We start from the raw sequence: 15,338 nt of genomic DNA, 5'->3' as shown, positions 1-15,338 counted from the left end.
GCAAAATATTGATGTTCGTTCTTAGAATAGCTGATAGGAGTGGCTCTGGCTGGTATCTTTTCTCTTGGACTTGTATATAAGGCTTGCCATCAATTAGATTTTGTATAATTCATCTTATGCTCTCTTCTATGCATCTTTTTATCTTATGCTGCATTAAGGAAAACATCGTAAGAAATTGTGTGTATCCGATAAAATTCTGCCACATACGTATCTACCAACCCGCCTTAACGTGTTGGAATAATATAATATAATCCATAAACTTCGAATTCTCCTTTTGTTTCCTCAACCCTCATTCGTACTAAAACGTCACTGTATTTAAATATAGCTACTTTGTTTTCTTTTTAGTAATATTTAATATTATTTTATCATTATAGTTTCCTTTTATATGTATAACATTTTTTTATTAATATATTATGTACAATTTATAATCCATTATTATAGTAAAATGGTTGCGTGATTATCTAAATTAATGCAATTCTATCATTAGTTCGAGTGTGAATTCGTGCGTCTGCGCAAACGTTGATATCACGCATCCCCCATTACTGACCACGGCCGACGTGGTGTCCGCGCCATTGACCGCGATTTCACGACATACCGATTATTTTTGTAATTTTTTGCGGATTTCCGAATGCAGCCGGAAAAGAAGGTCGTATGCAGTGTTAAAAACATTGATTTTGAATTCTTTAATCGAATCAGAATAAGCTGTCTTAGATTAAATTATTAAACAATAAATAACTAAAGTGAGTACTCTGATGTATTAATAAAATAAGACGCGTAATTTCACAATACCGGTAATTTGTTTTCGTTTTGTTGTTTCACTTTAATGTCCAGTGCGCTCCATCTGCCTTTTGTTATCATATATTATCGATAATAAATACCAGTATTATATAAACAGTATCTAACATAAAATTATATGAAATAAAAAAATATATTTTTTTTTTAATACTGGAATCGGTCTATAACTTTACATTTTCCTTTCAACGTGCAAATTTTTCGCCCTCCTATGTCCAACAAAACTTATCAAAACGTAGTAATATAGATCTCGGACACGATGTACGCCTTTCCCCACCATGTGTATATTTCTAGAACAAAGGTACATTGCAACACACCACGCACGATTTGTATTCAAGACATCTTATTCAGGAGCCCACATTTACTCACGATATTTGCATGATAATTTAGCGCCGGTCCACGTCTGACGATCGTTTGTTTATGAGGAAATTCCATTTGTATGAGATGAATTCGACGCCTTATTGAGATATTTCTGAATAGGGTTTCCGTGATACGTGCAAGGAATGCTATTTAAATCCTGTGTACATATTTACTTGTTTCGTCGCGTTTGTAATTAGCTAGGAATGATATGTGTAGTTATAAGTAGGTGATAATTAAAACAAGAAAACAATGATATGGTTTATTTTCTAATGTCTATATGTGGGGTCAGTTCTGATGCTGATTGCTAAGTCATATTTTAATGAAATATAGAATTATGTAGATGTTTATTTTACAAACTTATCAGATGTGATAACCTCTTTTTATTCAACATTATTAATGATATCCCGAATTCCAGTTACCTTGTTTCCCTTGTTATATTGATATCCACGCCATCTAGATTGCCAAGAAAAAAAATTGTATGATATTAAGACTAAGAATTTAGGGTACAAAGGACCAATTGACAAAAAAAATCAAACTACAGCTCTAAATACGATTAATAGAGAAAAAGTTTGTTTTGGTCCTCATAAACAACCCACAACTCAACATCTTATATAAAATAAAAATGAATGTATATTTTCGATTATTTTATTTGGAATGTATTAGACAATAACGTGTAAATTAAGGTTGGTGTTGTTTAAATTTACAATTTCAATAATAATCAGGCACATTACAATAACTACTAAATGGGAAGTTATTATAAAACTGCTGATTTTTGTGTTCATTTATGTAAATGTCTAATTATTGTATTTTCCGTCTAGTGGCTGACTTTTAGGGTAGAAGCTAGCAGTTAAATCCCGGAAAGGGATAGTAAGATTGTCTGTCAACATTTCTCAGTAGCAGAACGCAGATATAAATTTGTAACTCTAGAACAGTGTCTAAGAAAATACGTAATTCATTAATTCATCCTACGTTTAAACTTCGCTGGTGCTGATTGCCATCCCAAGAGATCGTAGAGGGAATTTTACTCGCGGATTATAATATCTCCAATATAGATGGCAGATGAACATACAAAACATTGAAATACAATAAAGATAGCAATCGTTTAATACCGAAATCATTTATTATTCGTCATCGATGTGTAAAAATGATAATCTATACCGATTCAATTCAAGCGTATTATATCTTGACAGGAAGTCAGATTAAACACGACACTTGTGCGTCGGATGAGACGTGTTAACGAGCTATTACAACAGACGTGACATCATACAATGATTGAATCAAGTATTTAAAATGTCGATATCTTTAAATGGATGCAGGACATAAACAAACATAGTGCACTGTGTATATTAATGATAATAAATTCCAGTCCTACATTGTTTGTACAGCAGCATGTCGTATGTAATTATGTTAACTCAGCTACATATATAGTCACCTCTATGTATGTTTTTGAGTAGGTACCTGTGTCTTTTATATAATATAGGTAGGCGGACAAATAGGTCACCGATAGTAAGTGTTCACCTCTGGTTATAAACATTGGCACTATAGGAAATATTATTTGTAGATAATATGTTGTACATGCTCTAATCTTCAATCTTCAAATACTAAGTATTGTTCAGCGATAGAATATTTGCGGGTAGTACATGCCCAAACGGGCTTGCACGATGCCTACTACCCGCAAGTAAAAACGCACTAATGTGATGGGATGTAAGATACACACTGCTTTCGAGAGTAAGATTTAGAGTTTATGCAAATTCAATGCAGGTTGGTTACATGTGGTAGATTTTTATTCTATCATGTTTTTCTGTGATGTTTTATAAAAACAAATAATATGAGTTGTCTAATTCATTACTATAATTTAAATTAAGACCACAGACGTATACAAATAAAACTTTATACTGTTATCGTTGTCACCTTTTTTTTTATCACGCAAGAGAAAATTTATAAAGTTACTCGACTTCCTGAGAAATTTGAATTATGTGAGATTCTTTACCACTAAATCCCCTGGACTATTGACGACTGGTGTACATTAAGCAGTATTCTTCTATTGGTAGAGAAGGAACTAGTCTCAATCTCGACCCAGGTCATTCCTTACCGAGACGAGAGAAGTAACAAACTTCATTCCGACCTCCTGTGAGTGTTCCGGATTGCAGGCATTCTAGTAATTATAGAAGTACCAAGAATGACCTACCCAGTTATTACCGACCATGCACAGGGTTCACCGGCGAGGAGGTGACTGAACTGTGCTAAACTGAGTTTTATGTTACCGTTAAGTTCAGAGTGCGGCAACGAACTTTGATAATTCAGATTCAGTCAACAAGGAAGCAAGATGTAAAGACCAATCAGATAAGGTCGAGAATCCGCGTCGCGCTAATTCGTGCGATTAATGTTTACACAAGCTTTTAAATTCGTGGTGATCTCAGTGTATATTTTATAAATAATTTATATACCCTTTGTATAAAGCTATTGTGACATAATAAAATTAATGCTATCTTGTATTATATTCGGCTTAAGATGTATTTAATACAATAAATCAATGTAATTTTTTTAAATCCTTTTTACAAATCAATAATAAAATGTTTGAGTCTTATATTTTTGCGGGTATTAGGGACCGTAATTAGGGGACTACTATAAAATATTATTCTTTTCTGTAATTTATATTGTATTTGCAATTGAATAGAGATCTGAGCTAGTTATTAATTTAGTGGAAGTTTTGCTTGCGACAAGTTACGGTTCATTGACCGGGGCCGGGATGACATCAAAGCTGAGTGATTTTACTCTTAACATACTGATTTATGTAATAAACAGGCGTCTGGAGATATAATCAGAAGACATAACGTTATTCGTGTTATACCGTATCACAACACGTAAAACTGTATTAATTTATAAATCTGTTATTCAAACAAGAAATGATATTTTATTACTAACAGTCTGATTATTAAGTATAACCGAAGAATAGATTTTATGTCACAAACAAAGGTGTTTTTTTAATATTAAGGGTTCGTGAACCAGGGTGAAAGTGAGTGAGGTACATGTCATATTATCTTCATTTGTTTAATCAGTACCTACCTAATGATATCAACACCATACTTAGAACCTTCTACAAAACCTAACTCAATGAGTACTCATTTTTAATGTTTGACATTTAAATATACTTTTGTATTTAAATTTAAAATTCAAGCAAAAGTGAACATTTTTTCTTAGTATAATTTATTTATACATATTCTTAAGAAATTACTACTATTATGTACAACAAACATAATACGTACACTAAACTAAATAAATAAATTTCTCTGCCGTAAATAAATTCTTAAATTTAAAAAATCGAATCCTTCTCTTTTAATAGAAGACGAAATCATACCTCAGATATATTCCAAACGTTCGTAAAGAGTTATTGTAAAAGTAATCTGGAACAGAATTGATAATTCTTGGACTTGTTGTTATCTGTGGTTGTCGCGCCATTGAAAATAACATACAAGCTGGCAAGGTCAAAGTAATATCGCGTACAATGTCTTGGAATACGTGTTTATAGCTTTATAGATGTGTGATAACTAATACCTAAGAACTGGAGGTAACTGCGTAATTTATGTAATGCGCTTGCGTCTATATTGTTACCAAAGTATGGCATTATAATCAAACACGTTGTGTATTTTAATGTATTCAATAAATCGTATGTTTGTTATAACAATAAGACGAGATTGCTTCGTAGATAGAAGTAGATCTCAAACAAAGGTCGTGGATTGAAATCCAAGCGAGCACCGACAATTGCTTTTTTGGGTGTTAGTTTTTATAATTAATCTCGTGCTCAACTGCAAACGCCAATATCGTAAACATGCTTCAGCAATACTAACACGTGTAAGTGATTCGCAACGTATCATCGTGAAATTAGATCTGAAACCTTTACCTTAACTTGCAATACGGGGAAATGCCTTCTTTCAGCAGTAGGGCACAGTCTCAGTCAGAATAGTAAGATTCGTTTATTTATTTGTTGAGATGCATTGTACCATTACATAAAAAGATATAAGCGTACGTAATACGTACCTTATGGTAAGTGGTCATATTGTCTTATAGACAGAATAGTAGAAAGGCAATGTAATAAATAAAACGCATTATTTGCGCCGTAAATGCAACGTCATCCACGAGGTCTAAGACGTTATATCCCTTGTACCTGTATTACACTAACAAGATGTTAGTGTAATAAAAAAGATGTTAGAAAATAAAGTCATCAAAAGTTACAGGCTTAAAACGAAGCAATTACAAAAAAGTCCCTGAATAATTTAAAAACTGGTAAAATTCTTTAAGTTAGCAACACAATTCATCGCTTCAAATGATTAAACAAACCCATACACATAAAATGTATGCCAAGATCGCGACTCGTGCAATGTCTTCGTCAATATTTATAACCTGTGGTGCGATTGTTTGATCTTCGGTAATGTTTGCTAGCCACTTCATTTCCTGTCTTTTAATTGTAATGTTTAAAGAGCTTAACCACAACATTTATTAAACGAAGAATATCGGAGTCATTTATAATTTCGATTTGCCCCAAACAGTTTAATGTTTGGATTTTGACTCATAATATTATAAAACCTAAAAGAGAACACGTAAGGATTAAATGAAAGTGACATTTAACCAGACGTTATACGGTAATTTTTTTTAAATATAAACGAGGTAGGTCTCGTAAATGGGATACGTGATGTTAAGTGATCGCTAGCGTACATTAGTTCTGTAAGAAAACAAAAACAAAACAAAACTTGGATTCTTAGATGTTATATTTCTTGTTTTTAAAGTTACACCGGCTCACTTCCTTCCAACCGGAACACAGCAATATTAAGCATTACTGTGTAGCGGTAGAATCTTCGTGGTAAGGCTTAGTGCAAGTGGGTGGTCCACCCAGCTTGCACTAAGCCTTACCACGAAGTAACTTTTCACCAAATAAAAAGTTCGCCAGATGTCAAGATTTCAAGGACGATTACTGTTGAGGATGACCCTGACTCACTGACCAATTGATAATTTCTTGTACTTTTATCGCAAAAACGTCGTTGATATTCCTTAAAAATTGAAATAGACATTTCACCCGAAATGATAGTAAGATATCCAAGTGCATGTTATTTTTATCTTCCTCTTCATCGTACATACCTTTATCTCTCTTGAACAATATGAAAAACGATAAGTAGGCAATAACATAAAACACTGATGGAGATAGATAAATTCTTATAAAAATGTTTCAATATCACGCAAAGATTTTATTTTTTGCACTCAATTTCATTACATATTTTTTAAGAATTACTTCGATATTTTATTATAGTAACTAAGCAATTGATTCACAACTCTACACACGCGGTTACAATTTAATACTACATCATTCGCCATTCCATTTAATTTTAATCGGCGCAGTGTGTATAACATATATTATATTTATATTTATATGTATGGGTGGTGTAAACTAAATAAAAATGGAAATCTATGACATATGGTGGTCGACCAGCCGCAAAGATTCAATAGAGATGCGTTTGATTGGTTCTTCGCAACCCTGAGAGTGATTGGGTGTTTATATTTGTCTATTGTCGATTGCTGAATGCGCGCAAAAATAATCATAGTCAACACACCTAAAGTTGAAGATGGAATTGCTCTACACCATTCTGCAGGAACCACTCAACTTTATAATTAATTACTGTTAAAATAAAGTAATTACGAACTATAAACAATCTTACCCTCAATGAATTACCGTCACATTGCAACATTATCACAAGTTCAACCAAACAACAAACTCTTGTGTTCAAACAGAGAAATATGACTGAAATAAGATTATTCACGTGATCTTGATAAGCGAGATACAATATCACATGGTTATGAATAAAATTTTACTTAGATCAGCGTCGCTGCGGATTGGAATCTGTCGTCAATGTTCATTTCAAATTCAGCTTATTAATTTTAATTGTTTATTACTAATCAATTGTACTAAGTAGGTACTTAAAATAATCTAGAGACAATTAATTTATTTTCATCCTGGTTGGCGTATTGACTACGTTAATAAAGTTAATGTTAATAATAAAATTTAATTTAATAGTTATCACGCGATTAACTCAATATGATTTGTACTAATACATTTTTATTATAGTGTAATAGTAATATTCTGTCTGTAGCTTCTCAAATCACAGGTCGGGCAAGAAATTATCCTTATTCTTTTCGGATAAGAATTTCTCAATTGCATCCCAGTGTTTGGGAGTTGGAAGTTCTGTATTACAGTGCCATCATCTCGAAGTGTTATCGGGAATTTTTCATTAAGGAAATATAGTGTACTGTGTTTGCAAACATACTAGGGCTCTATGCACTTGTTAGTCTGTTTTCATTCGACCTCATAATACGAAAGCAATGTAATAAACATTTGCGTGGTAATATAAGCATATTTTTATCCTGAGATACAGTATTCAAGGATAAACGAAAAATGTAGTTGTATTCAATCAAGGTCTACAAGAACGAAGTCATGGTGACTTCTAAAAAAATATTAATCGCTAGTAGTTAGAGTGAAATGACTTCCTGCTCCATCGAGCTATTAGACACACGTGGGGCGACTTCACATTTAGCTCGGAGAAAAACTACAGACCAACAACAGCGTGACATTTTTATTACTTGATAGCTAAGAGTTGTTCATACATATTTTTATTTATACAATACTTTATTTGCATGAGAATTGTTTACATCGAGGCCTTATTTATGTAAAAGTAATAGATAAAAATAGCTAATAATAATTCGTGGAATAGTGTCAAGTTTGGTAGCAGCATTTATTCGTTGGATGCAATTCCAAGTCTCTGAACGATGTACAAACCTGACAACAATGGAAATAAACTATAAGACAGAGTATTATGCGTTTTAAAATTTGTTGAAAAATTGGTAGTTTAAATATTTTTTTCTGTAATCATTACCATTTGGCAAAACTCGCCTATGACGTTATTTCTGAAAATGCAGCATTGTACGGTTTTTCCAATATTTATGTATTTATATTTTATTATATTAGAAAATATACATAATTATGATGAATTAATATTTCATTTACATCAACAACACAGAGTACTACAATTAAAATCCAAACATTTATTTTAATCAAGAAATGTTCAAAATATTTTTTTATTTAAATATTTCGTAAGGTTTTCTCTGCAATTAACGTCATTGTTTTTTGGCAACAGAGGATAAATTCCTTGTCAAAGTGATTCTCTTTGCGCAGTAAAGAACAAATGTATAAGGTATACTTTACAGCTGCGCATCGATATATACTTATTTTTTCATTGTTCCGTTTTGAAAAGTTGAGAAGCCATATAGTTATTTAGAAATGGTTTACACGTTTTTATCGTGGTGCTGACAGTGGTAGATCCAGGTGAGGAGAGCTACCCACAGCGGGGTTAAACACCTCCAAACGACCATCCCTGCTTCACTACTGGCTGCTAATGCCTATGAACATATACAAGTGATGGAAAATGTGTGCGTTTGCATTCTAGATATATCATGAAAACAAATCAATGTTTATAATTTACGTTTATGAGAGACTATCTGTTATTTTGAGACTTTATTCATTTATATTTTTTTAATCATTTTATCAGACAAGTTATTTCTTTTTAAGTATACAAAATGTTGAGTTGGTTGATGGGTGCCTATAGAGGATATCCCCAAAAGGTATATCAAGTTGCATCAGAGGTTTCTTTAGAATAAAATAATAATCTTAAGTAATATTTAACCATGTTTTTATTTGCTATTTTCCTTTGATGACGAATATGATATCTGAAAGTATATTTGACACACAAGTAATGATGATAAATATCTCGTCAGATAGGAGTAGGTACGTACATTGCCGAAATAATCCATGCCCTATTGGTACAATGATAACTCTGTAAGCTAGAAACTGAACTGATTTGATGAGTGCTGAAATCCGTCTATTTTATTGTTTCTAGAATAATTATTACTAAATGCTTGTTGAACTTTTACTTTAAAGGTAGTTTTATTTACTATAATTTTTAATATTATGAACTTTCATCGACAAATCTGACATCATCCAAGATCATACGATATAGTCACCAGGGTTGGCATTGCACAGGCCTATCGCATATATTTTAAGCACATTTTATGTCATATATTACAAAAAACATTAATATAAATAGGAACAGTATAGTTTTCCTCACATAGTTTAAGTTATTTAATACGCTTCTTCATATTTTCGAGCTTGTTTAAACGCGCTTACAACATTTTCTACCAGTTCGCTTTAAAAAATATTTTCGCGTTACTCTGCAAATTTATCGAGAGAGGTTATATAGCATCACTAAGACCCAGGAGGCGAAACAGTAAAGTTTAATGCGTCATGAAACCGCGTGGAGCTCATAGCATTATAGAGAGTTATTTATACTAATTACCTTTACTTTAGTTTTAGTAACATTAACCTCGCAGAACTACAATACTATATCATAATAAAAAAAGTTAGCAAACCCGTTTCAATATTGACATTATATAATTATAATTAAGCCATTATCCACTGTACATATATTTACGAACGTCAGATATAATCAAGGCACATAGAAAACTACGCCGAAGTGAAAACGTTTCCTGCTATTAGGCCATCTGTGTCATCACGCGTGTTTCCTCGTATGGAGCGGGACAGCGCGAGCGTAGCTAATAATATAACACCCGATTAAAATATCTCTAAATGTATATGTGGTATAATCTTGTATGTGACTTCATTATAAATCAACAAATAATGTCTTTGTGAAGATATTTTTTTATACTTGGATTTGGAATGTTTCTTTAATATGTAAAATATGGTGGAGATTTTATTCAATAAGATCTCGAAAGACTCCAACAACAATAACAACTGGTTTAATTTGTATAAATTACAATTCGTCTCGTTTTAATAACTATGGTAAGGAAACACTACATTAAAACGTTTCATCAAATAATTGGAAACAATAATAACATAATTTCTAGTATTTAAAGAGAATAAACTATAAAAACATTTAATGTATTATAAATGTTTGTTAAAATATTTAATTTGTTGCGCAAAAAATGTATTTGAATATCCGATTGAAAATATTCATTTAATGTGGAAAAAAACTTGACGCCTTTTTTGCTGCAGGGCCTCTAAATACGACACAGTTGGTAATAAAATAAACAGGTTAAAACTAAATGCAGACTATATTTCATAGTCAATAAATAAAGCTTTTATTTACTATCACAATTTCCTAACAAAGTGATCCTTGATCCTTGGCCTTTGGTCAGCAGTGGACATCTTCCAGCTGAGATGACGATGATTATGATGAAAAGATAAATAAAAACGGAAAAGCTGGATGCTTGAAATAAAACTACATTAAATCAACAATCAATAAATTTGTTTCGTATTTTTTTTTGCTTCAACGTTTGCATGTGGACTGGCCAATGACATCAATGGCCACCTCATGGTAACTGGTCACCACTGCCCGAATACATTACGCCGAATTTTTTTTTACCATTGTGACCGTATGTCCTTTGTGCCTCTAGTTACAATGGCCGACGCAACCTCCGTCCATCATGCAACGTCAATACCTAGTATTATTGGATTCTGGTTTGAAGGGTGATGGAGCCAATGTAATTGCAGGCTTAAGTGACATAACAATTTAGTTCCCAACGTTGGTGGCACATTTTCTATGTAAGGAATGGATACAATTTCTTAGTGCACCAGTGTCTATGAGCAGTGGTGTCTACTGTATATGGTCACCACTGCCCAAAGGTGGCCCAATATTATAAAATAAAAAATATAAATCTTTCTAAAATTTCAGCTGTATCGCCGGACAAAACTGATGCATTTATAATAATTGTAAATAACTTAACACGTTGTCGCTTCGTTTTACAACAAAGCTACAGATTCAAGTACTAATAAATAATACTTATGACTAGATTAACGAGATTCCAATGCGTGTAACATTGCAATCTATATAAATACTTAGGTACATTGCATACTTTGATAATTGTAAGTAAGCATGTTACCACAAATGGCCGACATTACTCCATAAGTTATTATTGAGTTAATAATAATTGCCGTGACATAAATACGTAAATGGATCAGGCGACCAGGAATAAGGAAAATGACTTCGTAAATCTGCACTCGACAAATCAACCACATCAACTGTCGAAATGTAAATGAAATTATCAAGTAAGTTAACTGTTGGTAGCCTTGGTTATAGAAGGGCATAGATGTATTAAAACTTTGGATACGGTAAACAACAGAAGTTCTGTTTTCTTATGTTTTATTTGTTTAGAAATATTTTTACACTACGAAAACTACTATATATAAAAATTTAAAGATATATTGTTTCGAAAGATAATATAAAGGAGGCAGATAGATGATACCTTGTCATAAATTAAAATAAAACCTTAGAAATAGCAAAAAATGCGTTATTGCTTTTACATTTGACACAATGCGTGTTGTCATTGTCATTTAATATTTATTTTTTAACATAATATATCCCTTCTGCACTCTTTCTCTATATAATTGTATGTCAATTCTCGCACTCCTCCGCACGCGTATGCTGCTATATGCTAAAAAGGTGTAAAAAGTTGTATCTTCACGTATCAATATATACAGAATGCACGTTAAGAACCTCACTTACATATAAACGTTTAGCGGTATTTATTTCAACGCAGATTTCTCTCTTTCTGACATCATTGATTTGATATTCTAAAGAAGACACAACATAGTTTAACTTATCTCCTCTAAAGAAAAATTACATTTTGCAATATATTTCAAACGGGTACTAAGAGTTAAATTTAAAGACTATTATTAAAATTAAAAAGTGTAAACTCCATGTAATTTTTGTTAAAATTAGTAGGGAATATAAATAATGGTACATTAGGTATTTTAAGGATACGCCCTCAAATATTTAATATATTGTATTATTATGACTTTTAAGTTAGTAGTCTTTCTATCTAGGGTCTTTCTAGTAGGGTCTATTTATCTAAAAATAGACCCTACTCATAAATAGCCGTCTGCTGTACTGTTAAATATAATATATAACTAATCAAAGATGCTTAGATTAGTTATCTATTGTAGATCTAGGTGATTTTAAACTATTCCTAACATATATTACAATTTAAACCGCATCCAAAAACTGCTAGCCATATGAACGGAAAAGGCGTGCCTTGTTATTTCCGCGTCGCACTTCCCATAAACAGACGAGGAAACTTTACTGATCGATAGCTACGAGCTCTCTTTGCCCTACATGTGCCTGCGCACGTTGTCACAAACAGGCTCGACACCTCTACAGGTTTTTCATACAAGTTTACTGGAACATTTATTTGAGCTTTGAATATAAACTATTATATATGTCATTTTATTCTATTGAATATAATGTTAGTTAAGACACAGATCTTGATATTTAATAAGGGAAAGCCGATTACATAACTGCAGTTTTTAATGTATATTAAAATAACCATATACGTATAATTCGACTCAGTATAATTAATTCAATTAAATATTAATTATTAATAATGCACAATATCTCATAATTTATTTTAAAATTATCTTATACTCCTGCCTTATTCATGTTTTTGCATGATGTACCGTGTAAAATATGTATTAGTTAGCAGGTATTATTATTTGCGTACACAAACTCATTTAATGATACCCTGAATGATTATCAATTAATGATAATTATCTAACGTTTTACGATAGACTATTATTAATGATGTCCTGACTGATTTTAGTCACGACGGTCAAACTTAAGAAAGACTAGCCAACTACGTAGGAGCATACTATAGTGCACAGATGCACTCGCTATTCTCTCTCATAATCCGATGGGACTGTGAATCTGATACGTCAGGAAGGAGCTCGGGCGCCGGACCAACGATTTTACTTGCTTTCCGAGACACGGGAGTGTTGACACTATCAACTTCCAGGCTCCGGACCCTTACTGAGAATTATTTGACAGAAAAACCAAATCACATTCATATAATTTTAAACTCAGTCTCAATAACCCTTCGAACTACATACAGAGCACTCTTACACACACATTTAGTATTTCCAAATGTAATAATAATTTGTCGTTTAAAATAGCCACTGTAAATTCCAGAAAAGTATTTAAAACTCTCTTCATATAGTTTATATCCGTAACTTCTACTAAAAATAACTTAAACTATATTTTTTTTCAGAAGATATTATTGCACCAAATATTTTTTTCACATTTATGGTCCTTCAATACATTATAATCTACCGAAAAATGATGCGTTAAATTTTAAGCAGTTTGTTACGGTTCCTGATGAGTTGTTAAAATAAATATTTAATTTAAACATTACCAAGTTATTTAAAGTTCAACTTTTTAAATATCAGTGATCTTTGATACTTTTTTAAAATCTTTCTAATTATATTAAAAAAAAAAAAAACTTTTTTTAGCGTAGAACTTGACGTAAACGCGTAATGACACACGTCCTATCGATAGCACTTTCGATTACTGCCGCGGGGGAGAAAGCTCGTCAAGTACGAATATTACAACATAACAATGTTCTTACGCCTCAAAGTATATAATTTTAGGCATCATTTCATTTATTATTGCTTCATTCTTAAGTGGATTTTTTATGCAATGAATGATAAGATATTTTTTAGCTGATAATTAAATTTTTAGACGATATTTCAATATATTTTCAAACCACAAATATAATAGCTGTAATTTCTTAACTTACATAACAATAGTTAGTTGGAAGACAAACGTAATTTATGACTGAAATACTTTGTTACTTTGTTTAAAGTAACAAAGTATTTTAATGTTATGTTACTTCAACCTTCGCCACGAAACTGAAATTAAAAAAAAAATCATCAAATCAAATCATCAAAAAAAAATCAGTGATTCAATAACTTAGGTCGAATCTGTTATGCCAAAATGCGCTGGTGCGTTTTGCATTTATTTTATAGCAATACCAGTTTTATACTAGTTTTCATTATAATTAATATGATTACTATTTTGCTTTAGAAAAGACCATATATTTAAAGGTTTTAAATACAAAATCTTCTCAGTAAGAAATTTGAATACTTTTAATGAAGCACCACTAAGAAAAAATAAATTAATGGAAAATCTTATGGTTTTTCAACAGTACTGCTGTAACATTTTATTTCGAGATTTCAATCAATCCCGATGCCTTGCTAAATACCTGATAGATAAATATACTGCCTCTTTGATTTAGTGGCCAGATATAAAGCTGCAGATTCCGAGGTCTTGGGGTCAAACCATAGATCGTACCAATAAAAAGTTATAAAAGTATCAATAAAAGGTTTTTCAGTCGAAAAATTCTTAGTATCAGCCCGAAGTTTGGATGTTAGAAATGTGCAAACTCCCTTATACATAAAAAAAGATTATCATGCGCCTGAACTCCTTCGGATTGTGTCGAATGTGCTGTTCCATCGGATTTTGAGAATTAGAGAATAGAGTGCATCTATATTTGCGCACACTTGTGCGCATAATATGTCGTACGTACTTGGTTGGCCCCCTTCAGTTTGACCGCCGTGGCTTAAATAGTTCAGGACGAAATTATTAAGTTCACTTCTTATTTGGTTGCAAAACTTTAAAATTAATAGTATATAATAAAATTTAAAAATTATTCTTGTGCGGTAATTAATTGTCGTACATTCTATAACAATGTCTGAATAAATCAATCATATAATGATATTAGGGTAGTATTTTATATCAAAAAATATTTAAAGAATAAGCGAAGCCGTCTTGTGTCACAAAAATAATAAACCAAATTATATGTTTATAGACATATTATTGGCATTATCAGGATTATTCAAGATAAGTGGGCGTATATTCAAACGATTTTATATATGAACGATTCACAAATTCAGTAAATTTTTAATTAAACAAATCAATTACATAGATATATTCACAATAGTTATCGATATCGATTCATTAGTAAATCATATACACAAACACGTAAATCACTGAATCTATTAGAAAAGAATAATGATAATGTTGGAAATTAGCGATTCGTCGCATACGTGGTGCGCGGGAAATCTTGAATGTAACTGTCGATCCAAGATGGCTGATTCGCTACCATCGATGCGATGCTTCACTAGAGCGCCGTTCAACTCCCATTGACACTTTTTTCCAACTAGTATGAATAAACAAGAATTCGCATCATGCGCCGTAATGTTTATAATATATTTGACAGTCCAATAAAACTCGAAC

At 31.9% G+C, this 15,338-nt stretch overlaps 1 protein-coding gene across 4 annotated transcripts in view; it reads right to left on the bottom strand.

Moving 5' to 3' along the window:
* Positions 1 to 6,916, bottom strand: part of LOC125064771 (rho GTPase-activating protein conundrum) — an 82,609-nt gene extending 75,693 nt beyond the window's left edge. For 2 of the 4 annotated variants that reach the window (XM_047671984.1, XM_047671993.1), the window contains exon 1: positions 6,286 to 6,420. In XM_047671984.1, coding sequence (XP_047527940.1) covers positions 6,286 to 6,333 — 48 coding nt within the window. In that variant the 5' untranslated portion in view covers positions 6,334 to 6,420. Of the gene's footprint in view, positions 1 to 5,490; positions 5,539 to 6,285; positions 6,421 to 6,860 lie in introns of those variants that run through there. The other 2 variants (XM_047672002.1, XM_047672010.1) reach the window with 2 other exon arrangements.
* Positions 6,917 to 15,338: the final 8,422 nt, after the last annotated feature.

The sequence above is a fragment of the Vanessa atalanta genome, chromosome 1 (assembly GCF_905147765.1).
Source record: "Vanessa atalanta chromosome 1, ilVanAtal1.2, whole genome shotgun sequence".
NCBI classification, from domain to species: Eukaryota; Metazoa; Arthropoda; class Insecta; order Lepidoptera; family Nymphalidae; genus Vanessa; species Vanessa atalanta.
The sequence above is the reverse complement of the archived record's forward strand: the minus strand, read 5'-3'. Positions and strand labels throughout refer to the sequence as shown.